Genomic DNA, 22,596 nt, shown 5'->3' with positions numbered 1-22,596 from the left:
TGCTCAACATTGCCTGCAACCTCCTGTCCTTTTCATCATCCATATATTAGGGGTTTGGGCTCAAGGTCAGGGTCAAGGTGTCAGAACAGGATGAACCCAGACTTACAGATGTCATGTGATCAGTGCCAGACCTCTGGAGAGTAGAGTTTTCCCCATTGACTATAGTGCATTACACCACTCTGCATCCCATTTCAAATATTATCAGCAGGTCTTATCTTGGCTTTAAATCAAAGTTGGGCCTCACGGTCATAAGCATGCCAAAAATATAGAATCTGGCATTTATATTTTCGCTCTATCAATGGGCTGCTTTGAACCGAGACGGAAAGTGAGAGGAGTAAGAGAGATTGTTGGCAACAGCGGGTCTGGATCTACGGATCTTCTATTTTGACTTCTGAAAATTAGAGTCTGGGTTGGATTTTGCTGGTCATCTCCAATCACCGTCTCCTTTGCAAAGTAGATAAATCCATTAGGTTGGCTCCAGTTGGCACAAGATGCTTTAAAACTCTGGACCTTTTGATACTACATCATTATCAAGCACAAGTACAGCATTTATCCTTTCAAAACAAATAAGACATGTGGAGTTTGACTACATGCGCCATTTTAAATGAAAACCAGACACCAGACACACATACAGTATCTTCAAAACACAAGCACTGGACAGGACAGTCACAGTATTCATGCCGGCCTGAACGGCTGCCCTCCTGAATACAAAAACAATCCCAGCTCCCTCTGTCTGGCTTCATCATTGACTGACAGCGCTGATACCAAAGGAGAAGACCTTCTAGTCCCCAACAGATATTTATTTTCAACAGCATCCACTAGCTCTTACTCAAAGTGGGAAAAAATGTCCAGCCTCTGGCTCTCCTCACTGGGGCTACTTCCACTCTGTCCCAGACTTTGCCTTTAATGTGGGTCTCAGTTACGGCTGCGTCTGTGTCAGTCAGAAAATGGATCTGAGCTTCAAGCCCGCCACCGCAGAGCTGATCAGAAGCTAATGTTTCCTCCTGCAACATTCGTGGGCAGAATTACCCAGGATTGTTATCAGGCGCTCCTGGCCTTTTGAGAGAACGATAACATGGGAAAAAGATACAATGCCTCCTCTCAGCTGCATATCGATATGGGAGGCTTTTACTGGTTGCTGTTACTTTCTTGGACCGCGTAAGGGTCAATGTTAATTACCCTTAGGAGAAGGTACAGTCTGGGCCATGGAGCTGGCAGAGGAACACACAAGGCTTTTCTAGCTGAGAGAAAATCACTAGTTCACTAGCATATCAGTCTTCTTTTCATTAGTTAAAACCTCTCTGCTATTGTGTTTTCTCAAAGTACAAAGTAAGCGTAGGTGACATGAATCCTCACATTTCAGAGGAAGAGTATTCCGGGGCTCTCATCCTGGTCCCCTCTTTCAGCCTGCAGCAAAATTCCTCATCAATTTGGAGGCCAGGATACGGTGAGGCACCTGGGAGAGGAGAGAGAGGCAGACGCTTATCACACAGTTACATTTCATTCATACAAAGCCACTAGACATAGTATTTAGCTTTGAGTATGACTATATCTTATTAAGGAAAGGGCAATATTACACTATGATGCAGGATGAGGTCACATGATTATGTGAAGTTACATTACATTTACATTGTAAAAGCCACATTAAAGTACTTTTGAGAAAATTAAGCTGACGAGTTGGTACTCTCTGCTACTACTCTGGTACTCTCTGATTTTGCCTACAACTAATACAGGGTTTCCCATACAATTGTAATATTTGGTCAGTTTGCCCAGGTAAATTAACAGCCCAAGTAAATTTTTGTTTTGGATTCATTTTGGGTGCATGATGCATGAAGCTGGTGGCTCTTGCCAATGTAGTTTTCAAGCAATCAAGATTTAATGCTGCCAAGCACCAAAAGCGTGCTGCTGAATTACAATGACCATAATTCATTGCACCAAAGATGCAGCGCATCTGTGCTCCTTCGAGTTGTGGTGTGTCTGTGCCAACACAAACTGAATGGAGAGACAGTTTGAAACATACTGTAGCCTTGAAAATCAGATCGATAATCAGATGGAAGTATAAAAGACAACTAATGTTGCAAAGGCATTACTTTGACCTACACTGAGAGACTTTAGTGCCTGAAAAAATACAAGTTACTGGGCTCACTAAATGAAACGTCATTAACAAGCTGTCAAAAAAAAAAAAAAAAACCCTCCTGAAGTAAACTGGCATCCTGTGGGAAACACTACAATATGCAATAATACAATATGAGGCAACTGATAGAACTGGGCAATTTGACTAGTAACTAAATTCTTGCCACTAAAAGGTATTTTGTCAAGTGGGCTGAAGTGAGGATATAGGCTTTAGACAAAGCATTCAGAGCTAGAGAAACAACCCAAGGGGAAAAAAAACACTACAGTGAATTTAGGTTAGATTCTGAATGATTGATAAGTTGAGGCTAAGCAATGTTGGCCACTATGTGCGGGAAAACAACAGCAGTTTACAAAGAGGGTTCCCGCCTAGGAAATTGTAATCTTTGTTGCAAACGTCAAGCATTCTTGTATCCCTACAGAGGAGATGTCACTGTCTAAACAACATAAATCAGAAAAGCACTTGACTTTGTTACTCCAGCATGCCATCCAGTTGTGACAGGATAGGGAGAGGGTAGAGAGAAGAGCCCCACATGTTCTCTCTCCCATACCTTCCTGTCTCTAACTATCTCCCTGTCAAATAACGCATGAAAATGCCAAAAATAAATCTTAAAAAAAAAAAAACATCTTACAGGTGGTTTGTTTGCAAGATCTCTACTTAAATAACAACTATACATATATACATACTATACATACATGCTTTCCCATCTCAATGCACCATCAACAGCCAATAGCAAAACCTACTGTTTCATTCTGTAGGCACAAGTGAAAATTCCATAAAATTATGGTACACATGTTACATAAATCTATAATGAAAAAGAAATACAATCCTGCACACTAGACTTGCATGATGCATAAATGTATACTGAAGTTGGTAAATGTGGATTGTTGAGTCATGAATTTGTTAAATGTGTTACACACACAAACCAAAAGGAAACCACCACTAATCTTATTTACTCTTGAACTGCAATGTTGGTCATAAAATTTTATTTTTGAGCATGAGACTAATTCATGCTTGACTCCCTGTGCACTAAGTTGTGCACTGAGCCAACTTGTATCTAATATCTAATTTTGTTGGTTTTGGAAAATATTGCCCATGCTATGTAATGCATAAAATTTCCTGACTCAGGAAATAATATTTTCATGTGCTTGCCTGAAACCCCTGACAGTGTTAAATGCCATCTAAAGCTCCTGTGTATTTCATAGATATTACCTCTGTGCTTCATGATGGGATAGAAGCTTCTCTCATCTCTTAGTAAGCCAATCCTTCTAAACAAATGTGCTGATGACTGTGTAATTTATATCAAGCATGACTAACACCATGTAGACATGGTTCAAAACACTATACTAAAATGGTTTGGATGTTTCAACCCACAAGACAGAATTGCCAGACTTGTGTTTTCACAAAGCTATCTGCACACACACTCGGGCTGCGTTGGAACCGGGGTTAACTTCTGACCTCCAAACATGATCAGGTTGCAAAGCTCACTCTTTGCCATTTTTCTTGGTCATTTTGTTTCCTTGTTTCCTGATTTATCTTTCTGAGGCCCAGCTAATACTACCCAGATGTGTAAGTGTTTCTCTTAAACGTAAAATGTCTGTGAGTATTGGTGAGAGTGTGAATGCGTTGGAGCGTGCAGGAGAGAGAGAGAGAGAGAGACTGAAAGAAAGAAGTAAAGAAAGAGTCAGAGTGACGTCAGTGTGCTTTACGTTCTAAAGAATATGCAATTTGACACACTTTTCTTTGGACTGCAGCGGGTGATGACACTGTATGGCGGAGATTCAAAAGCAGCACGATAAAGAGTACAGTATAGCACTACATCCATCCTCTCCTTTTTTTTTTTGCATTTACTCTTAATGTTGCCCTTGCTTCCCATGGTGATTTGAACATACAATATTTCATGCTGAGTCTTGCTATAGAAATGTGTGGTGAGCTCTGTGCCACGGTGCATAGACAGTCATGGACCGACACACAATGCTGCCTTAAAGATTGCAGCGGTTTCACAGCAGGGGCAAACATTTACATTGATCGGCTGCTTGGTTACAGCCAGTTTGTATTGCCAGCTGGAAAGAAACGGATGGCTTAAATGGGAGGTATTCTCTCTTTTTAATGTCCCTTGCCTGTACTAAAATTCACAGTCTAACTTCACTAATGTTTTTGCACGAGCAGCACGAAAATAGTTTTCTCAAGCTGACAGTGTGAGCCCTCTTTGTCCCAAAGGCACAATTACGCAGCGGCAGAAGACAGTTATTACCCAGTGCATCTGGTGAGGCTCCATAGCTGGGGGCACCAGGCGCCCAGTGGATAGTCTGTTCTCACTGAACATCTTTGATAAGAGAATCCTCTGTTTAACTGAAATGGTCTGCCATGCTTTGTGCACACATGGGAATGGTAAGAATAAAAAACAACTGAATCTGAACTGAATGTCAATATTTAAATCTCATCAGGACGTAATAAGGACATCTTGTAATTAGACACAAAGGTATGTTAAATATGAATACATGGTTATTTAGAATGATACCCCGCCCTGGGAGAATACTCAGTTCTGATTGGCTGGAGGGTGTACAATAATTTTGCTTAGCATGCAGTATAACCTGATATAATAAAGTACAGTAAAAGTGTAGGTAAAAGTTCTTTTAAAATATGCTTGCACCGATATTCCATGTATAGAAGGCAATAATATATAATTTTTTAAAAAGTTTTGTTCATTATACCTATTCGGTTGCCTTTACAATTTGAATTTGTAATGTTTTCATAAGCAACTGGTCAGTTTGAATGTTTGCATAAGCGAGGTTCTTCCCCGCCTCTGCATTATGGATCGTTACGATAGGTCAGACATTAGAGGCAATCGATTGAATATGCTAATTAGTGAATAATAACTCCACTAGTGAGCGTCTGAAGAATAAAACCAGCGGTCAATGCAGAACCAAGACACTTACCCAGAGAGAAGATCTCCCACATGAGGACTCCAAAGGACCACACATCACTCTGAGTCGTGTAGATCTTGTCAAAAATGGCCTCAGGCGCCATCCACTTGAGGGGCAGTCTAGCCTGTGAACAGGTATTGAGATAAGAAATCATTTACCTGTGTATCTTATCTGACCTGTGTGGGCTTTTCACTCACCAACACCATCAGTCATTATGCTGTCACTGCTGTGGAGAGCCATTTGGTTTGAGCTGTATGAGTAGGTGCTACTTCTGATTCAGCTAAACACCTAATCTCCTACGCAGGGCCTTCATCTAGTATTCAGATAAACTCACTGATCTCAACTATTTTGTCTGACATTTCCAAGAACTGTTGAATTTATTCAGCACTCAATATTGATATATCAGCTCAATATTGTTTTTGCCAAGTCAGCGGTAGCAGACTATTTTGCATCTTGTCTATTAGTGTAAGTGCTTTTGAGTAACTGTATAAAAAGATCTATTTTCTTTTCTCTGCAAGAGAGTACATGACAGTCAGCTGAAAACATACGGGATAATATAACGTTTCATGGCTTTCCTATGAATGAATACACTTACATCTCCTTTGCGCACATAGTCTGGGTCTTTATAGATGTCTCTGGCAAGTCCAAAATCACATATCTTCACAACATTATTCTCAGAAAGCAGGATGTTTCGTGCAGCTAAATCACGATGGATGCACTAATGAAGAAAGGAAGGGGGGGAACATTTTTTTAACGATGATTAGATGTGACATTTACATGTACAAGTTCAAGTTCTCTGCACGTAATTTACTTCACAATAGTACTCCGTGTGCTGTAAAACGTGGCAGCTTGCTGAACAACACATGGTAAAGTCATCAGAGATATTACAATAGAAGATGATGTGTTCCATATCCAGGCTAAGAAATGGTCCATAACAGGCTAGTTGCAACAATGGCTTCATTCACTAATCAGCCCCATCCGCTTTCCCCAAACTTATGAATGACCTGAAAAATGAATGAGCTCTAGACTGATATGGCTAACGTGACATTTGGCTTACAGGGGGCAATGTTGTTTTTACAAAGTAGATGTGGACAAAAACAACAACGAAATTAATAATTGAATAAAATGAGTTCAAGTTTAAATCAAAATAACATCCAAATTTAAATCAAAACACAATAAATCCACAATAAACTTTACAAAATGTATGGATTGTTTTTATAAACAAATTGTTTTTTTTTTTAAAGCATTTTGCTTAGGGAACAGCATACCTTGCGTGAAGCCAAGAACTCCATGCCTTTTGCAACTTGAAAACTGTAGCAAATTAAATCTTCCATTGTCAGAACTCTCTTGTATAAATCCTCAGGCTCTGCGAAACAAAAAGAAAACAGAAACCCTTCCCAGTAAGACTGATTTTTCATGCATGACATATATGGGATTTAAAGTAAGGACAATAATCCTTGCACATCCTAATGCATTTGTAAATGTCAGAGCCGTCAGTATGATCAGCAGCTCCTAATATCTCTTTAGGCCTGTCAGATAAATCAGATTAGATGAAACTTTAATGATCCCTGTGGGGAAACTGGAAATTGAAAGACCCTGAATGTAATACGCCATCATAGTAATCCATCCTGTCACGTATGTACCTCCTCCCACACTCTCTGTCTTAAAAACATCCTTTACACACGCAAGATGAAACAAATTTCGAATTCCTCCTATTTTTCAGATGTGAGGTGAAACGTGTGATTATGGGCCCGGGCGTGCCGGTCGGGGGTCTAAGAGGAGGAACTCGAAAGGAGTCCTTCCACCAGCCCACCTGAGTAAACAGCTAATCAAACCAGAAATAACACATCAGGAACAACGCGGCCGATGCGCCGGGCCCGGGCTCGAGCCCAAGAGCAGACAAACACCCAGGTCAGGACAGGAAATAAACAGAGGCCTCTCCAGACTCAGTGGGGTGACAGTGGCTCCTGCTGCAGTGATTGTACTGCTGAACAGGAGGAGGAAACGTCCCATCAGACTAAGGCAAGAAAACAAGCTGGGGGGGGGGGGGGGGGGCTTCGTTCCCGGGTAGGAGGGGTGGAGCAGAGGTGACAGGGGGAGGAGGGAGACAGCAGGAGGGAGAGACAGCGGGGAGAAGCGGGGGTGAAGGGAAGGAAGACTTGTTTGGCTCTTACCTTCCTCCTCTTCCTCTGAGTCGCAGTAGCTCTTATCTTCGATGAAGCCGGAGCTGGCGGAGCTTCCGGTGCTGGCCACGCTCTCCAGGCGGCGCTTCATGAGTTCGCTCAGCTCACAGCCCGACCCCGATGACACCGCCTTGCCGTCCTGGCTCTGACCGGCGCACATACATCATGTTAAATGAGATGGGGTTCAATGCTGCTGCTGACATGCAAGGGGTTTTACTATATGGCTGTCAAAATATTCTCTCCCCGCTCACACTGCTGACAAGCGCATTACTAATCTGATGAGAAAGCAAGAACCTTGGAGCTTGTGACTCACCTTGTAGACAATGAAATCAGCTCTCTTGCTTCTCAAGTAGTTGGACAAGTTGCCATACTTGCAGAACTCCACTATCATCATCAATGGACCTGTGAAAATTGTGATTTTTTAAGATTATCTGTATGGTATTTCTGCTTTATTAGACAGCCCAGAGCGAAGAGAGATGCCCAGAAGAGTTAAAAAATTGACAAGTGATATCCTTTTTTTAGACTGAAACTAATTAACCATACCTGAATGTCAATATCACTGAATTAAATATCAAAGCTTCCTGAATTGTTAAGCTCTCTCCTGGCTCACCTCCAGGCTTGGTGCAAGCTCCGAGCAGGTTGACCACATTCAGATGATGGCCAATGTGGATCAGGATCTTCAGCTCCGACATCAGAGCTTTCCGCTCATTTGTCGTAGCTCCTCCTGTTACAACATAAATACACCCAATACGTATAAAGATGATGGAAAAATACACAAAATGTGTTCAGCATCGGTTAGTGTATCATTAAACACCCTGAGAGAAAGGATATATTTTTTTTTACTTTAAATTAGATTTTCATTTAAGCCCTTTAGTTTTGTTTAAAGATCACTCTGGCAGCTTTACGTTCATGTAAGTTTGGAATCCAAACTGCATAGACGAATAATAAGAAACAGATTTTCACTTGTATAAAGTACAGATGTAAGATAGCAAGACTTTCCCATTTAACCGAATAAGTATATCTCACAAGAACATTCAGTGAAGATTGTATACAAAGATAATGGCATGAAAAAAATCAAGTCAACATGGGAAACACAGGTCTGTTCTCATATTAAAAGATATTTTCATACACAGGAGGGCATAAGCTTCATATTACACATTAAAATAAATATTGAACACGCACACATGGAGTTAATATTTCGATAGCGGTGAGCATTTTCCTTCCCCAGAATAGAACATCAAGTTTTCTTTTCAATTGTATCGGGGGTTGTGAACACCACAAGATCATGAGATCAGAGAGATGCATGTTTTTCTAAAGCATGTTGCGTTGGCTGCTGTTTAAAGTAATTAAATAAATATTTAACTTAAGTGGAACATTTTGCACCATGCATATCCCACAGGGGTTTGTGTGCAGTCAATCCCCCCATTTTGGTTCCCTGGGTATTTGTGTTGATTTCACTTGTTTACTTTCAAGTGCTCCAACCATCAAAACGTCACACGACTCAAAAAAAACACATATAACACATAAAATACACATTTATATACACATATAAAAAGTATGATAATGGCTCAAAGATAATACTATTTTTTCCTGCCTCATACATTTCAATAAGTAATTTTGCCTTTGCAGTTTGCATGTATAGATAATGAGAGAGAAAGAAGCCTGAACACTAGTGACTGGATTACTGGTGCAGCTAATGTCAGGAGTTGGCTGCTCATGATCTCATATTGATTTAAGTATGATAAAAAAAAATAGAAAGAAACAAAGAGAATCCTTTTTTCATGGTGGACATCCTCAAAGATAAATGTCAACACAACTGGGGGAAATAAAATAGAGTTACTCACATTTAATCCCTGATTTTGATGCGCTAGAACAATGACGCAATGCCTTTGAATTATGAGAATCAAGATTTAATGCTTTATGTTGTTTTGACTATCCTAATATTAGAAGCCAGAATCCAAAGCAGGCAGGGAGTCTCTAACTAAACCCCGGTCATTTTGAGGAGGCCTGCTGCTTTCCATTACGTCTGACCTAAGACCAAGAGCAGCCAGACAGCCTGTTTCTCTCTGACAGCCTGTGATTAATGCTGAGGCATGATAAATGCTATGACAGTGACCAATAGATCTAACCAACAGCCCTATTTTTCATCCACACTGAGATGCATCATCCCCACATAACCAACCACTGATAAGTCATTAGCTCTACAGTTTGCTTCTCCAACAGTGCAGAAAGCAAAGTTAGTTTGACCACATCTAACGTAATGAAAGTAAAAGTAATGAGTCACTAGTCTTTCTAGCTTTTAATGTTTCCATTCTGATACGATGAATATGGTTTGCTAGGAATATTTTGAGAGACTTTGGAATGGGGCTGTAAATAATTCCTCCTAAAATCAAGTCCGGATGCAGGGGAAAATAAGGACAACATGAACATATTTATCATTGCTCATTTTGTGCTTGTACACTTTTGAACCCGGCATCATCTGCAGATCTTGGACAGTGTGAAGGACTAGGCTGTCATATCTGCATACACTCAATCTCGTCATCAGGGACGGGGTTAGAGGTCTTAGCCTCTACCTCTAAATGCACTTTGTGAGGAACAGACATCGTATGCCTTGCTTTGAACCAATACTCCATACAAACATTAATTACAGGCACATGTGCTGCTCTAGCTCATGAGAGTGTAATGTGCACAAGAAATAAATCCTCTGCTGAAATGACAGATAGCTGTTATTCATCTGCCACCCAGATAACAATAGATGTTGTGTTGTTAACGCTGGTCTGTCTCTTTGGAAAGTGGACCTTTCTGTCCAGGATGAACCAGAGGGATCATGGGGGCAAACTGAGGTTATGTGAAAAAGAACCAGAGGGTTTTTGTCAACATACCTGCCTATTATTCTCCAACAATATGTTCATCTGAGTAATTTATGGAAACTCTGATTATGGTGTTAACAATGTTGACACAGTACCTTTCAGCATTTTGACAGCAACAGTCTTGCAGGTTGAGAGCTTGTCAATCCCAAAGGCAGAAGCCTCCACCACTTTTCCGAAGGCTCCGTGGCCAAGAGTTTTGCCTGGCGGAGGAAGCAGGCATTTGGTAAGTTGGCCAGCATGAGAGTGCCCTGCCCCTGGGGCCAGTAAATCAGACTGGATCCCCTGTCAGTAATTAAAACAACCTGCTGGGGCTCTGACCGCTCGGCCGTTTCTCCAGGGAATTTATGGTTCAGTTAAGACTGGATGACAGCGGCAGGTCGCTGATAAGTAATGGCCCTACACACCAGCTACAGAGAGGGGTGACACCTCTGCCATATACCATAATGTGGCTGTGTATGTTATTGCCATGGACCAGGTCCCACACTTAAAGAGGAGCCTGGATTACAAGACAACCTCATTAAAAGCATATTAACCTATAATGTGCAGTACAGGGCAAGCAACTAACTGTGTCTGCAAGTTGGTGCCTTATCACTGAATATGCTATACTGACGCTGTTAATATAAAACAGATTTTTCAGGATATTGGTGGGATTGTGAAGTGCTCACCTAGTCTCAGGCGGTCACGGGGAAACTCCCATTTGCTGCTGTCATACTGAAGAAGCTCATTCTGCTCATCCAGCGGACACTCATCAGGGTCAATGATAATGGATGGGCCCATCTTATAGTGTGCTGGCTGCTGCAGGGGGTAGGATGAATATGAATTTGATTATGATAAACAAAATATCATATAACCCAAACTTGGCATTAACTGTTCTGTAACTACTGACAGTGTTACAAAGACTGTTCAAATTCAAATTTGTTTAGTTGCATGGGTTGAAGGCACAAAAATGTTCTCCTCACTGTTTGTTGCATGAGTGCATTATGTTCTCCTCTGAGGCACATAGAGTACACACAAACATGAGGTCAGCACTTCTCAGAAAATGTGGAAATCATAAACATTGCCTAAATTTACCCTCCCATTAAACTGCATTTCAAAGGAGGCATGAGTCAGTCCCTGCGTTCCGTAAAATCATGAAAACCTAATGAGATGGCATCAAGTTTCTGAAACAGGCTCCACAAAAATCTCACAAATGCCATGTCAGTCTTTCAACTGTTAACTTCTCACGCCTAGAGAAATGCTAATCTCATGCTGTGACTGAGAAAAAAGAAGTACGCAAGGCCTTACCTTCCTCAACTTGCGGATGAAGAGGATGAACATGAGCCAGAGGAAGGTGGCTGCAGCTAATGTGCACAACGGGATGATCACCTCAATGTTCGCTTTCCCTTCATCCCCTGAAAAGAGACAACTGCCATCAACCACCAGACTGTTTTGGTTGACTATCTTTGTGTAGTTTTCATGGTTTCAGAAATTGCCTTATTACTCTGTATTGCCAGGGATTTGCAGAGAAAATAATCTGTCCCCGAGTTATATATAGTTATATATTCTATTTGTGAATATAGTTTAAAAAGATCTTTGATTGTTGATTGAAGATGCTGAGATTCCTATTTCACATCTTTCTTATGTTTATTTGTTTCCTCCTAAATTTTCTGTGACAGATTGTATACACGCTGCAAGTGGAAACACACTTCAGTGTTTATCCCTGGTTTGTTTGGGACATGCATACCGCACTTTTTCCTATAGTGTTTTCTTCCAAACACTGTTTTCCTAACCATCCATGTCGACATTCACTGTAAGCTCACATCCCCTGAATCTGCAAGAATTTTCTTGTGGCTCTCATTTCATGTGACCCCTGACTAAACAGCCACAGCAGAACACAGACAGTGCCCATTGCTTGAATATCTTTGTAATGATGGAATGGATAATATTGACTCTGAGGTTGAACACTGAGGGACTTGAACTTCACCTTAACAAGAATCTATTTAGGTGCCAGGACTTGGTTGAAAATGGTTCCATGACCAGACACCTTCATTTCCACCACCACTACCACACGTTTACATGTAAATGTAATGGAGGACGACACACACACACACACACACACACACAGAGAGAGAGAGAGAGAGAGAGAGAGAGAGAGAGCTACTCTCATGTTTCCAGTCCCTTGGTTGCCGAAGCAGTGGATCTCTCTCCCCGCTACAGTCATTAGTGAACCTCTTAACACTCCGCAGAGGTCATGTCCTCTGGGTAAAGACCCTCAGCCAGAGCCTCCATCATAAAACCCACGAAAGAATTCACTTGGCATTCCTGGCAGCCACAGCCTCCCTCTCAGGGGAGACTTTTCATACTGAAGTCAGGCCAGGGCTATTTGTAGTGGTGACGAGAAAACATGGCCCATTCTGGCCAAGAGGGCTTCTGAGGGGTTTTGATTGGTCATGCAGTAAATGCTCTGGCTCTGCTGCTTGGACTGATGCTTGGTGTACTTGATGTGCTCAATGAACTGTGGCCAGATTGACTGTAGTACACATCAGGGCCTATTTTAAGAGTTCAAACTGACCAGTGAACTCAGTATACACAGAGAAATCAGTGGTGTACGTATTTTACAATGCTGATGTTTTGCAGTGATTAGGTTGTCATGCAGATGCAACACCTTAAGTTGCAGTGAAGAGTTCTGAGCGACTTACCAACCACGGTGACGACAGCACTGTTTTTCACGATTCCTTCAGCATTCTCGGCCATACACTCGTACAAACCCTCATCATCTTTCTTCACCCTCTGGATGGTCAGAACCCCCTTATCTCCCAGTGTGATACCTGCAACACACAAGCTCTCATTCTGACTGATGTGATATACCATGAATTTCAGTATAGTGGCCTGTGCAGTTCAAAGTAGTGTGACACTAATACTGCCAGGGTTAGGGGTTTTATTTAACTCATGTACACTGAAATGAAAGATGCTTTGGATAAAAACCTGCCAAATGGCACAAAACTGTGTTATGTACAATCATCCCCAATCTCTGTTTCCTTCTCCTCATTGTCATATACTAATCATGATTATGGCACATGGAGTACTAATGAATAACTGTCAGTGTTACCTCCTCCCTTCTTCACTGGAGCGTCGTTCTTGTACCAGGTGATTAAGGGAGTGGGAACTCCCAGGGCGAAGCAATCCAGCGTCAGGGTGCTGCTGCTGTTCACATCCTGATTTGTCATATTTTTACTCAGCCAGGGGCGTCTTCTCGCTGCACCAAGCAGAGACATGTAAGACTGTTTCCTTGCTGACCTGGCATGACCAAATGGCGTATGACTACACTTCTGAAAGATGACTAACTCATAAAGGAACATCCATCCGAATTCATATGAGTAATACATGCTATTCTTGGAAATGGTGTTGCAAGAAGTTCATAACTTGATTCTCTGAAGTAGCATTCTCACTAGTTTCTCATATCCTCTTTTTACTTACCATTCACAGTAAGTGCAGAGGTTTTGAGTACAGCCTTCTTATTGAGGTGGTTGTTATTGGTGGTAGGTATTGCCCGACACTGGTAACCTGTAGTGCGGTTTCTGGACACATTGCGCAGAGTGAGAGAGAGGGAGATGGAGTAGCGGCTGAGCTGCAGGCTAGAGACATTGGAGGTGATTGTGTGATTCTGGAGATCGAACCACTGCAGGTCCGTGTAGAGGTAGCGAGTCGCCCGGCAGGTCAGAGTGATGTCATCCCCCTCGGTGGCGGTCCGAGGCTCGATGGCGATCTGCTCAGAATGTTCTACAGTGACAAGGCAGAGTAAAGAGATAAATCAGGATTCCCAAAAAGAGATGCTAAAACATCTTCTGTTCAGAAGATGCAAAGATTATCTCCACGTTTGGGAGTTGCTATTGAATATGAATACTTTATTATGCAGGAGTCCATGTTCATCTGTTTTACTAAGAGCCCACGCTTTTGTGGAGACAGACACGTATCCTGCTGGCCACGGCCATCCTATGTTGGACTGTAGCTCTGAACAGAAAGCTGCTCGTCGCGGGGCCAGGAATGTCAAATTTGCAGTTATTTCCTGTTTCATCACTGTTAATTGGAAGCACGTTGCCGGTGGACGGCATCGCTGATGGCGCTCCTGCAGTCGTCCAATAGGAGTCAAGCTGAGGCTGGGCCCCAGGGGAACCAGACTGTGCTTGTTTATTCAGAACGCTGGAAAGCATTCTGTGTTCCGTAAGAGAAGACAGCTGTTATTACAATTCCGTCCTCTTTTTTAGCAGCATTCCATCGTTCTCAGTCATTCCCACCTCTGGAATGGAGCCGCGTCCTTCTTGGGAATTCTCCCGTTCTGTGAGAGAAATGTTTGTCGCTTGGCATCCTCTCATGCCCTCAGTCACGCTGTCACCCATTTCTGCCCTTCTCCTACCCCGGTCTATTATCACTCTGCTTTTCAGGAGATGTGATTTACTTTTGTTTAGCAACGTGAACCCTGCTTGTGTGCGGTGACATCTTATCCCTACTGTTATTACATAACTGCCTCAATGGGTATTCATTTTGGGAACATTTGGAAATGCACATAAAAAGTGATTCAGATAGCAGCAGGCTCATACAGAAAGAGGAATGACCTGCTGGCACCCGAGTTGGAGTGCATTTATCCGTAGCTGTTTTTAAACGTGTGCCATTAGACTCTCCCATATGGCTCAGGACATGTTTGCCTCTCTTCCGTCCTGAAGCCGTTCTGCTACAGTGGAAGATGGTTTCAATTAATGGCCCCCTCCGGTCTCTTTATTGCACAATACAATCTGCACATTCTTTCTCTGCTCTTGCGATTCATTACAGTGCATATGTGTAGATCATTTGAAAGAATCTAATGCATGGTACAGTGCGCCTGGCTGTTCAAATAAATCCAAGCAGAGTATTTCTCCTCGTAGTTTCAATTAAATGTTGATATTTCAGCTGTCTTTCCATGTTGCATACTGTTGACCCACTTACCGTCTACGTAGAAAGGGATCCTCATTGTGCTGTTGCCAAGCTCATTGTGGGCCGCACAGAAGTAAAACCCTGTCACGTTTGCCGCTCCTACCACCAGGGTACTCACAGTCTAATTGGGATGAATACGGCAATTGTTAGTGATTATTCAAAGCAGAATACCGGATGTTAAGATACACAACAAATGCATAATAACACAACTCAGATTTCCACTGTGATTTAGTGTTTCTGTGTGATATGTCCTGAGGATTTCTATCGACATCAGAGCGGTTGGTTGCTCTTAACAGGTGGGTGAGGGGTCTGGACCGAGCCTGGCCTGTTTTATACTCTCCAGTGCTTCACATTAATGAAAGGATACATCTGGAGTTTTAAACCCCAATGTGTCTCCTTCAGTCCCAGAGCCAGGTTTCCAAGTCATTTCCTGGAGAGCACTTCCAATGCCACACTCGATTTTGTCATCGCACCAGTAGAACACATTTTAATGGCTTAAATAGACATAATAATAAGAGAAACTTGGGTGAGGGCCAGATTGCATGGGGTTCTGTTTTGTGTTCAGAGTGACATCTGTTTCTTGGGGCGGTCAGCGACATCAAAAGGAGTGTATGATGTGGGTGTATTGTCTGGGTGTACTGGCTGGTCTAAACTTCCTGGGCTTCTGGAGGGCTATTGTGCTGACTCTCAGAGACACAGCTTTGGCCATGAAACTGTCGCATTTTCAGTGTCCCTGCGTTTACAATGTGCACCGTGCAAACATGTTTCAGGCAGTAAAAGTGTAGGTGTTAAACCTTACATCACATTGTCCACTTCACGCTGTTATGACATTTGTCAAAACACTGATGGAGTGGCCATGCGGTGTTACGTTACGGCTATTACTCACCATGATGTAACCCGAGCTTGAAAACAGTCATTTCAACAAGTGCGCGCAGTCCCTTAGTGGTGACCTGACCAGACGCACTGTGACCTCTGTGCCCATGCCTCCCCCCTGTATTTTGCTTCTATTATGACCCGGGCCAGTCCCCCTCTGTACCGGGCCTTGTGGGGAGCCCCTCGGAGGCCCGTCCCCGACCACTTTCTTGTTCATGGGTCGCAGCGATTTATGCGGGGTGACAGAGAGGAATTCACTCCCAACAAGTCCCTCTTCTTTCAAACTGTTGCTTGTTATCACTGACCCTTACTCCTCACCCTCATAAAGCACCAGCGTTTTGGCCACAAGTGCTTGTAAATAAGGAGTGCACCCCTATTTATGTCAGTCACATATTAGAGCTGATGCTTTGTGAATATGGCCAAAGTTACAATTACTAGGTGTGCATACAATTGATACGATTCTGGATTCCATCAACTGTACTAAAGGAATCATAATAAATCACCTTTATAGTGAAGCAGGAGAAACAGTAAGATTTATTAGAATAGCACATACGTTTGGGTCACAAATATTTACTCTTACCTGTCAGATTCTTTCTCCTCTTGAAAACTTGTATGCCAGTGGATTTGTGCCCTAATTTGACCCAGCCTGCTGAAGCAGCTTTTTTTTAACCTATTCCTATAGATAGACTTAATCAAGAGCAGGCCTCAACTGCTGTGCTAAAGTTTGGGGTGAGTGGTTTTAGTAACAAGCTCCCACAGGACATTTGCTGTAATGCCTGCACTCTCCTCATTGTATGGCATGTTTTGGTTTTGCATGTTTAGTAAGACAAAGTGACTGACTGGTAAATTTCAAATTGGTTCTTTAGCATTGATTTAGCAGAAAACAATAGTTTGAGGTGTGAGCTTATTAAGAAAGTCTGCAACAATACACAGGTGTGACTGAAAGAATATTTCCATCTCTTTTAATGTACTGTATTCATTATGAACATCTTGCTTCAGTTATTACAGTTATAGTGAAATGGTGCTTATATCAAAATATAGATGACAAGAGCACAATTACAATTGTTTTTCCATGTGTATAATGGCTCATCTTCACAGGTCAATGGCGCTAGGGGAGAATCTATAAAGGTTTGTTCTCAGCTGGAGGAGCACGCATAGCTTAAGTCGTATAGCTATTGTGCTGTTTATGAGGGTTAGGAGTCCCAACAGTCGAAAAGATTCACTGATGTCAGAATAAAAGCTGTTTCTTTGGCAAGGCCCAGGCTGAGGCTGCAGCTGCTTCATTTACAGGCCTGCTCCACATCGAAAAAAACAAAACAGTGAATTGGGGGTGTATTTCACTCCAGCAGGGGGAAATGAACTGTGTCTGTCAGTTACGGGGCCGGCATTTTAGGAGAGTAGGCCTGGATAGAGCAGAAACACTCTTCCTGGCAGAGGTTTTGCTCTCTATAGGGGCACCGTTGTACCAAAAAAGAAATTGTTCAGATATGACGGTGTGTTAGTTCTATAGTCTATGTTGTGCAGTTGCATATATATGTCTGCTAGTCATTACTCTCCCTGTATAAACAAAAAAGGGGAATTTCTTTTTAAATATATATATCTATCAATATAGTAAATGCCTTTCCAGATTAGCACATCATAAGCATGAAACAAAATGATTTCCCCATGTTTAGGCAGTTACTTTTACCAGGAATAAATCCTAACTTTTTTTGGATACAGAAATGAAGAACAAAAGTAATTTCTTCAAAAGTGAATACCAAGGGCCTTTTCATGGGTTTTGGTCACGGTTACATAAGTCTAAATTGATGCAGACAAAATGAATCATTTTAAATGCAGAGTAGTAACGCATCACTGCCAATAGAAGGAAAGTGGAGTGGATTTATGGGTTTCAGATGTTGAATCTGACTTTCAGAGGCTGGTCATGGAAGATTTCTGCTTCAGTTTGACCTATCTATTGGCTTCTCTCTATATCTCTCTCTAGATATTTTCTTGATCCAGTTCTCATATAAATCTTACTGTGAAGTTGGACAATGCTATTTGGAAGACACATTTCACAATGAACAAGGAAAGCTAAAAGTGGGCTGTTTAAAAACCTAAATGGAAACAGTACGCATAAAGTTAGACCACATACCTTGTTCTTTCCTTTGACAAGTTCAGTCTTGTTGTTTATGCTCTTAATCCAGTTGTGGGAATAATTTCCCCTGTCATCAATCTGAACTGGGATTGGCGCAGTGTCTAAATTGCAACTGCAGAACAGAGAAAATGCAGCAAAATTGAGCAATCAGAGTAATTCACAGTAAATGAGTAATTTACTGTCAGCTGAGAAAATGTGTGTAGAAAAAGAGTGTTTATGTGTTGGACCTTGAACCACAAAACACAGAAAAAACAGACTTTCAGGTTGTTTTATTTGGTAACCTTTTCAACGGGTAGAACTCTGTAACCACACAATGTATTGTGGTCAGATAATATGACTATGATATACCACTCGAGACCTTCTTGTAATAGCCCTAATCCTGACTAGTTTAAGTGCCCATTACGACAGTCCTGGGTAGAGTCCAGGTCTGGGTCAGGCTGTCTGAGTTGTAAAAGCTAGAGAAAGCCTTGATTTGACCCCCACCCCCACCCCCCTTTGCTGCCTGTGGTGGGGAACAATCAGCCTGATGAGAGGAGAGGCAGCGGAGGAAACGGCAGCGTGACAGGAAGGGCTGTGCTGTGCGTCACCTCGTACAGGAAACCCCCCCCCACGCTCTGGCCAGAGGAGATAAGCCTGATCCCTAGACCTTGGCGGGTCAACAAGGGACAGCTGATAACTTCTCAACCTGCTGATAAAGACAAACCCCCATATTTCTGCCCCTCCACCCCTTGTTTCACCTCCCCCATCACAAGTATCCCTCACCTCTAAACCTTCCCCGGACCCAGTGTTTCCCCTCCCCTCCCAAGTCACTAAGATTTAGATGAGATGTGATCTTGAAGGGCTACATGTTGGATTTACACTGACAGGTACTTTAAGGGGTCGGAGCTGGATAAAACAAACATTTTGCACAATTGGCCTCCCACCAGGCTGCGGCTGTTCCTCTGTCTCATTAGCTGGTGAAAAAACAGTCCGCCACAGCCCGAGTGTTTAAGGGCCACTGTTCCGAGTGCCAGGCCTGATTATCTTTAGGCCCGCAGAAAGAGTCATTTTGACCCGACTAACCCCTCCGCTATTATTCCTATCACAAATTTGGCGCTTACAAGTGTTTTTTAAACGCCACTTTTATAAATAATGAACAGAGGCACTTGTCGAGCTACACCATCTAACACGCAACATAATTTAGTCCCTTCATTGTGCTGTAGTCCGCTGTGTTGTTTTTGCTAGCGGTGTTGGGTCCTGATAACCCAAGGGTAATGGCCCATTGTTTTCCTGATCTTACGACTCGCAGGTCTCCTGCTGTCACTGACGAGCCAGGATCTCAGGGAATGTTCATCTTGTTTGTGGGTTCACTAACAGGCCGGTATTCATGCACAGTCACTCAGTTCTGCGCGGCTCTGTAACAGCTTAGGGAGTCTGAGATTAATATATCTCCCCCCTGTCTCCACTTCTGCCTAGAGAGCCACTGACCACAAATGAGAGGGCAGTTCTCTGGGGCTGTGTTTCTTTGATTAATGTGCCATATTCTGGGCCGCAGTCAATCTAGTGAGCGTAGGTCTGTTTTAGCAGCGGGCTCCCCGGGCTGGGCTGGTGACTCTGGACCCTACACTTATAGTATAGTTAATACTGTGATGCTGTGTGTGTGTCTATCTCTACAGCTCCAGTATTGTAGCAGTATTTCAGTGTTTACCCTCCAACATAGCCATGCACTTTTCAAAGACATGACATAAAATATACAGTGGTAGAGACACTGTTTGCCTGATTTACTATTTTGTTTAGCCAGAGAGACAAGAAAACACAGTAACAACAGTTTCCTTTACGGGAAGGAATGACTTCAGAAATTAAAGAATAACCATAATCAGCTTTTTCTCTTTTCTTGATGTAACTTCCAGTTTTGGGCAGCTGAAACTGGATTACTGCCATATGCAATGAGTAGATGACTAAGGAGAAACTCCATGTTCAGTGTAGTTTCACTACGTGGAAGCTGGTGGTATATGATTCATTTTGCAACATATTATGTGAGGCATTTATAACTAAAGTGGTCCTATTGAATTTTAGATTTTAGATCTTGAAAACAGGGAAAAGACTTTCAGGGACTAGACTCGGGTTACACAACACACAATAGCCTGTTAAGCAAAATGCAGAAAATCTAGTTCAAACGCTTTGTGGTTTTGAAGTTAGCAGGATGGTGACTCACTCGGTAAGCGTGAGGTTTGGGTGACACGGCTGCCAGAGCCAGCTGATATGAGGCATGGGCACCCCGAAGGCAGTGCAGGTTAGCTGGTGCTGCTCGCCAGACATGTAGGGCTGCACGTCCACAGTGGCAAGTTCCTCCTCCGAAATAGTTGGCTTCACTGTGGGGGGTAGACGCGAGTAAACATGCACAGAGACATAGACACACGAGAGAGAGAGAGAGAGAGAGAGAGAGAGAGAGAGAGAGAGATCAACTGTTAGATCAACCATCGGCCATTCCAGCCCGCCTCACTGTGGAATCTGATAATGTCTTTATAATGAGGGATGACAGTCATGATGGATAACCATGAAAAAGGTGCCATTGACACCAGTTGTCCTTTAGACACCATGTTGGAGAGGAATGGCAGGGTGATTGGCTAGCCCGGGGCTGTGGGTCAAACAGTGACCCTGCCTCTGGCCCAGATGTGGCCCATGCCCAGGTCAGTGGATCAGCCGTGTGGGAGAGCAGAGCAGCACTGTAATCAACAACAGACCAAGATCCCTGTGCCACCTCAGCAGGAGGTGTTCCACATTTCCTAAATAATTCTCTCCAGTCTGAGTGGCTGAAGTAGTCGAAGCTACGCACTGCTATGGCTTGATATGGCTCGACACCCCCCCCCACACACACACACACACACACACACGCACACACACACACACACACACACACTCCCCACACCACACACATCCATCGCGCAGAACATAAACTGGAGCACTGTGACAACTTCAAACAACTGATGAACGATGTTTAAAATAGTTCCCTAATTGATACCAGGAATCTCTTCAATTTGTTTGTTTGTGTCTGTGCTTTTTTATTTTTTGTCAATCCAATAACTATAAGTTTTGTGAAGCGGGACAGTCAAGGACCATAAATAAATCTTATACAAGCCAGAAGGGGGCTGATTTTTTTTACACTTCTGGCACGCTATTGGGATTCCTAGATAATGTGCAAAGAATGCAGTGAAAATAGCTTTTGCTCCCCCATAGCTTAGCTTCGAGTAACTGACATATGTGTTACTCTGCTGTGTTCTAACAGCAAGCAGACTACACCGAGGTTTCCATCCAACACACTGAAAAACAATCAAAGCCCACAAAATTTATGACCTCCAGTGTTAACAGTTATCAGTATTCTTGACATAGCCATCATAACAATGCATTATCTGCACACTCCTTGTTTTCCTCAAGCTGTATACATAATGTACAGGACAAGTTGTTTATATGAGCTGTACTGTATATACACATGGTGAGGATGCAAATAAATGCTGGGGACTAGGGGGGGTCTAGAGCGGCTGGAGTCTGCGTGCAGAATGGAGAGCCCGGGCCGTTTACACACTGCGCCAAGCCCCTTCAAAAGAGCCCCAATAATCAACAACAGCTGCCCCTGCTACGTCAATCCAGCCCTGGAATCAACAAGCCCCCAAATTCCTCTCATACTGGAGCTGCTACCTGCCGTCCAGCGCTGGACTGAAGGGGTTGGAGGCTACAGCGTTGGGGCAGCCTCAGTCTAAAAAGCCGGGGCATTGCTTCATTTCCTTAGGATCAGCAGTCATTACCAGGACTATGGCAAGGGCTTACCGCGGACTACCAGAGTGTAGCTCAGATTGCTGGACAGGCCCTTCTCGTGGTTGCGCAGGTTTATGGTGAAGACCCCCGCGTGCTTCTGCTGCACATGTGTGATGATCAATTTGAAATCAGCCATCATGTAACAGGTGGAATTCTCCATGATAGGTACACCATCCTTATACCTGAAAATTTAAGAGACAGCAGAGGAATTTACGACACATAAACAATGATAAACTATGAAAAGAAAGAAGTTATAACAGCCATAGTGGACTTCTGCTGAGTGTACAGAGGATAAGCCCAGCAACTCTAGTGTGGCAATAACCCACACCTTAGAATTTTCACACAACGCCCACAATCCTCTTTGCTTATTGAGAAAAAACGTGCTTGATATACTACTACTAAACTGTCACATACCATGTTATTGCATCTGGTGGTGGCAGAGCAGTGATCCGGGGTTCAAACACTAGCCTCTTCTTACCCGTGTTGACAGTCACCCTACGAGAGCGCTCATGCTTATAGGAAATATTGAGGAATGGATGTTCTGAAACAACACCGCAGATCATTGAGAAAAAAAGACATTAGTATGCCGGTGGAAAAAGAACAATTAAAGTTATCATGGCGTAGTTAAGGCAACTCTCAATAATACAAAAATTATGCATTCAGAATATTAAATATATTCATACTATTCAAGTGTGCCTTGAAAAAGTGCATAATCATAAAACAATAAAAGATTGCAGAT

General features: G+C 42.7%; 1 protein-coding gene across 1 annotated transcript in view; it reads right to left on the bottom strand.

Moving 5' to 3' along the window:
- The window catches only part of kdrl (kinase insert domain receptor like), a 47,556-nt gene that overhangs the window by 10,679 nt on the left and 14,281 nt on the right, over nucleotides 1-22,596 (bottom strand). Inside the window, exons 8-25 of the mRNA XM_071539388.1 lie at nucleotides 22,272-22,398; nucleotides 21,870-22,039; nucleotides 20,260-20,416; nucleotides 18,063-18,177; nucleotides 15,071-15,179; nucleotides 13,568-13,870; nucleotides 13,200-13,346; nucleotides 12,790-12,918; nucleotides 11,396-11,502; nucleotides 10,777-10,906; nucleotides 10,207-10,311; nucleotides 7,852-7,965; nucleotides 7,555-7,643; nucleotides 7,233-7,386; nucleotides 6,327-6,424; nucleotides 5,654-5,776; nucleotides 5,071-5,182; nucleotides 1,357-1,456 (exon numbers count right to left, since the gene is read on the bottom strand). Coding sequence (XP_071395489.1) covers nucleotides 1,357-1,456; nucleotides 5,071-5,182; nucleotides 5,654-5,776; nucleotides 6,327-6,424; nucleotides 7,233-7,386; nucleotides 7,555-7,643; nucleotides 7,852-7,965; nucleotides 10,207-10,311; nucleotides 10,777-10,906; nucleotides 11,396-11,502; nucleotides 12,790-12,918; nucleotides 13,200-13,346; nucleotides 13,568-13,870; nucleotides 15,071-15,179; nucleotides 18,063-18,177; nucleotides 20,260-20,416; nucleotides 21,870-22,039; nucleotides 22,272-22,398 — 2,389 coding nt within the window. The remainder of the gene's footprint in view (nucleotides 1-1,356; nucleotides 1,457-5,070; nucleotides 5,183-5,653; nucleotides 5,777-6,326; nucleotides 6,425-7,232; nucleotides 7,387-7,554; nucleotides 7,644-7,851; nucleotides 7,966-10,206; nucleotides 10,312-10,776; nucleotides 10,907-11,395; nucleotides 11,503-12,789; nucleotides 12,919-13,199; nucleotides 13,347-13,567; nucleotides 13,871-15,070; nucleotides 15,180-18,062; nucleotides 18,178-20,259; nucleotides 20,417-21,869; nucleotides 22,040-22,271; nucleotides 22,399-22,596) is intronic.

This window comes from Centroberyx affinis, unplaced genomic scaffold, assembly GCF_046629955.1.
Source record: "Centroberyx affinis isolate AG114_WGS23_722 - 3 ecotype Tasmania unplaced genomic scaffold, CSIRO-AGI_Caff_v1 ptg003460l_1, whole genome shotgun sequence".
In the NCBI taxonomy this organism is placed as follows: Eukaryota; Metazoa; Chordata; class Actinopteri; order Beryciformes; family Berycidae; genus Centroberyx; species Centroberyx affinis.
Note: the sequence above shows the minus strand (reverse complement) of the source record. Positions and strands in the feature narration are given on the sequence as shown.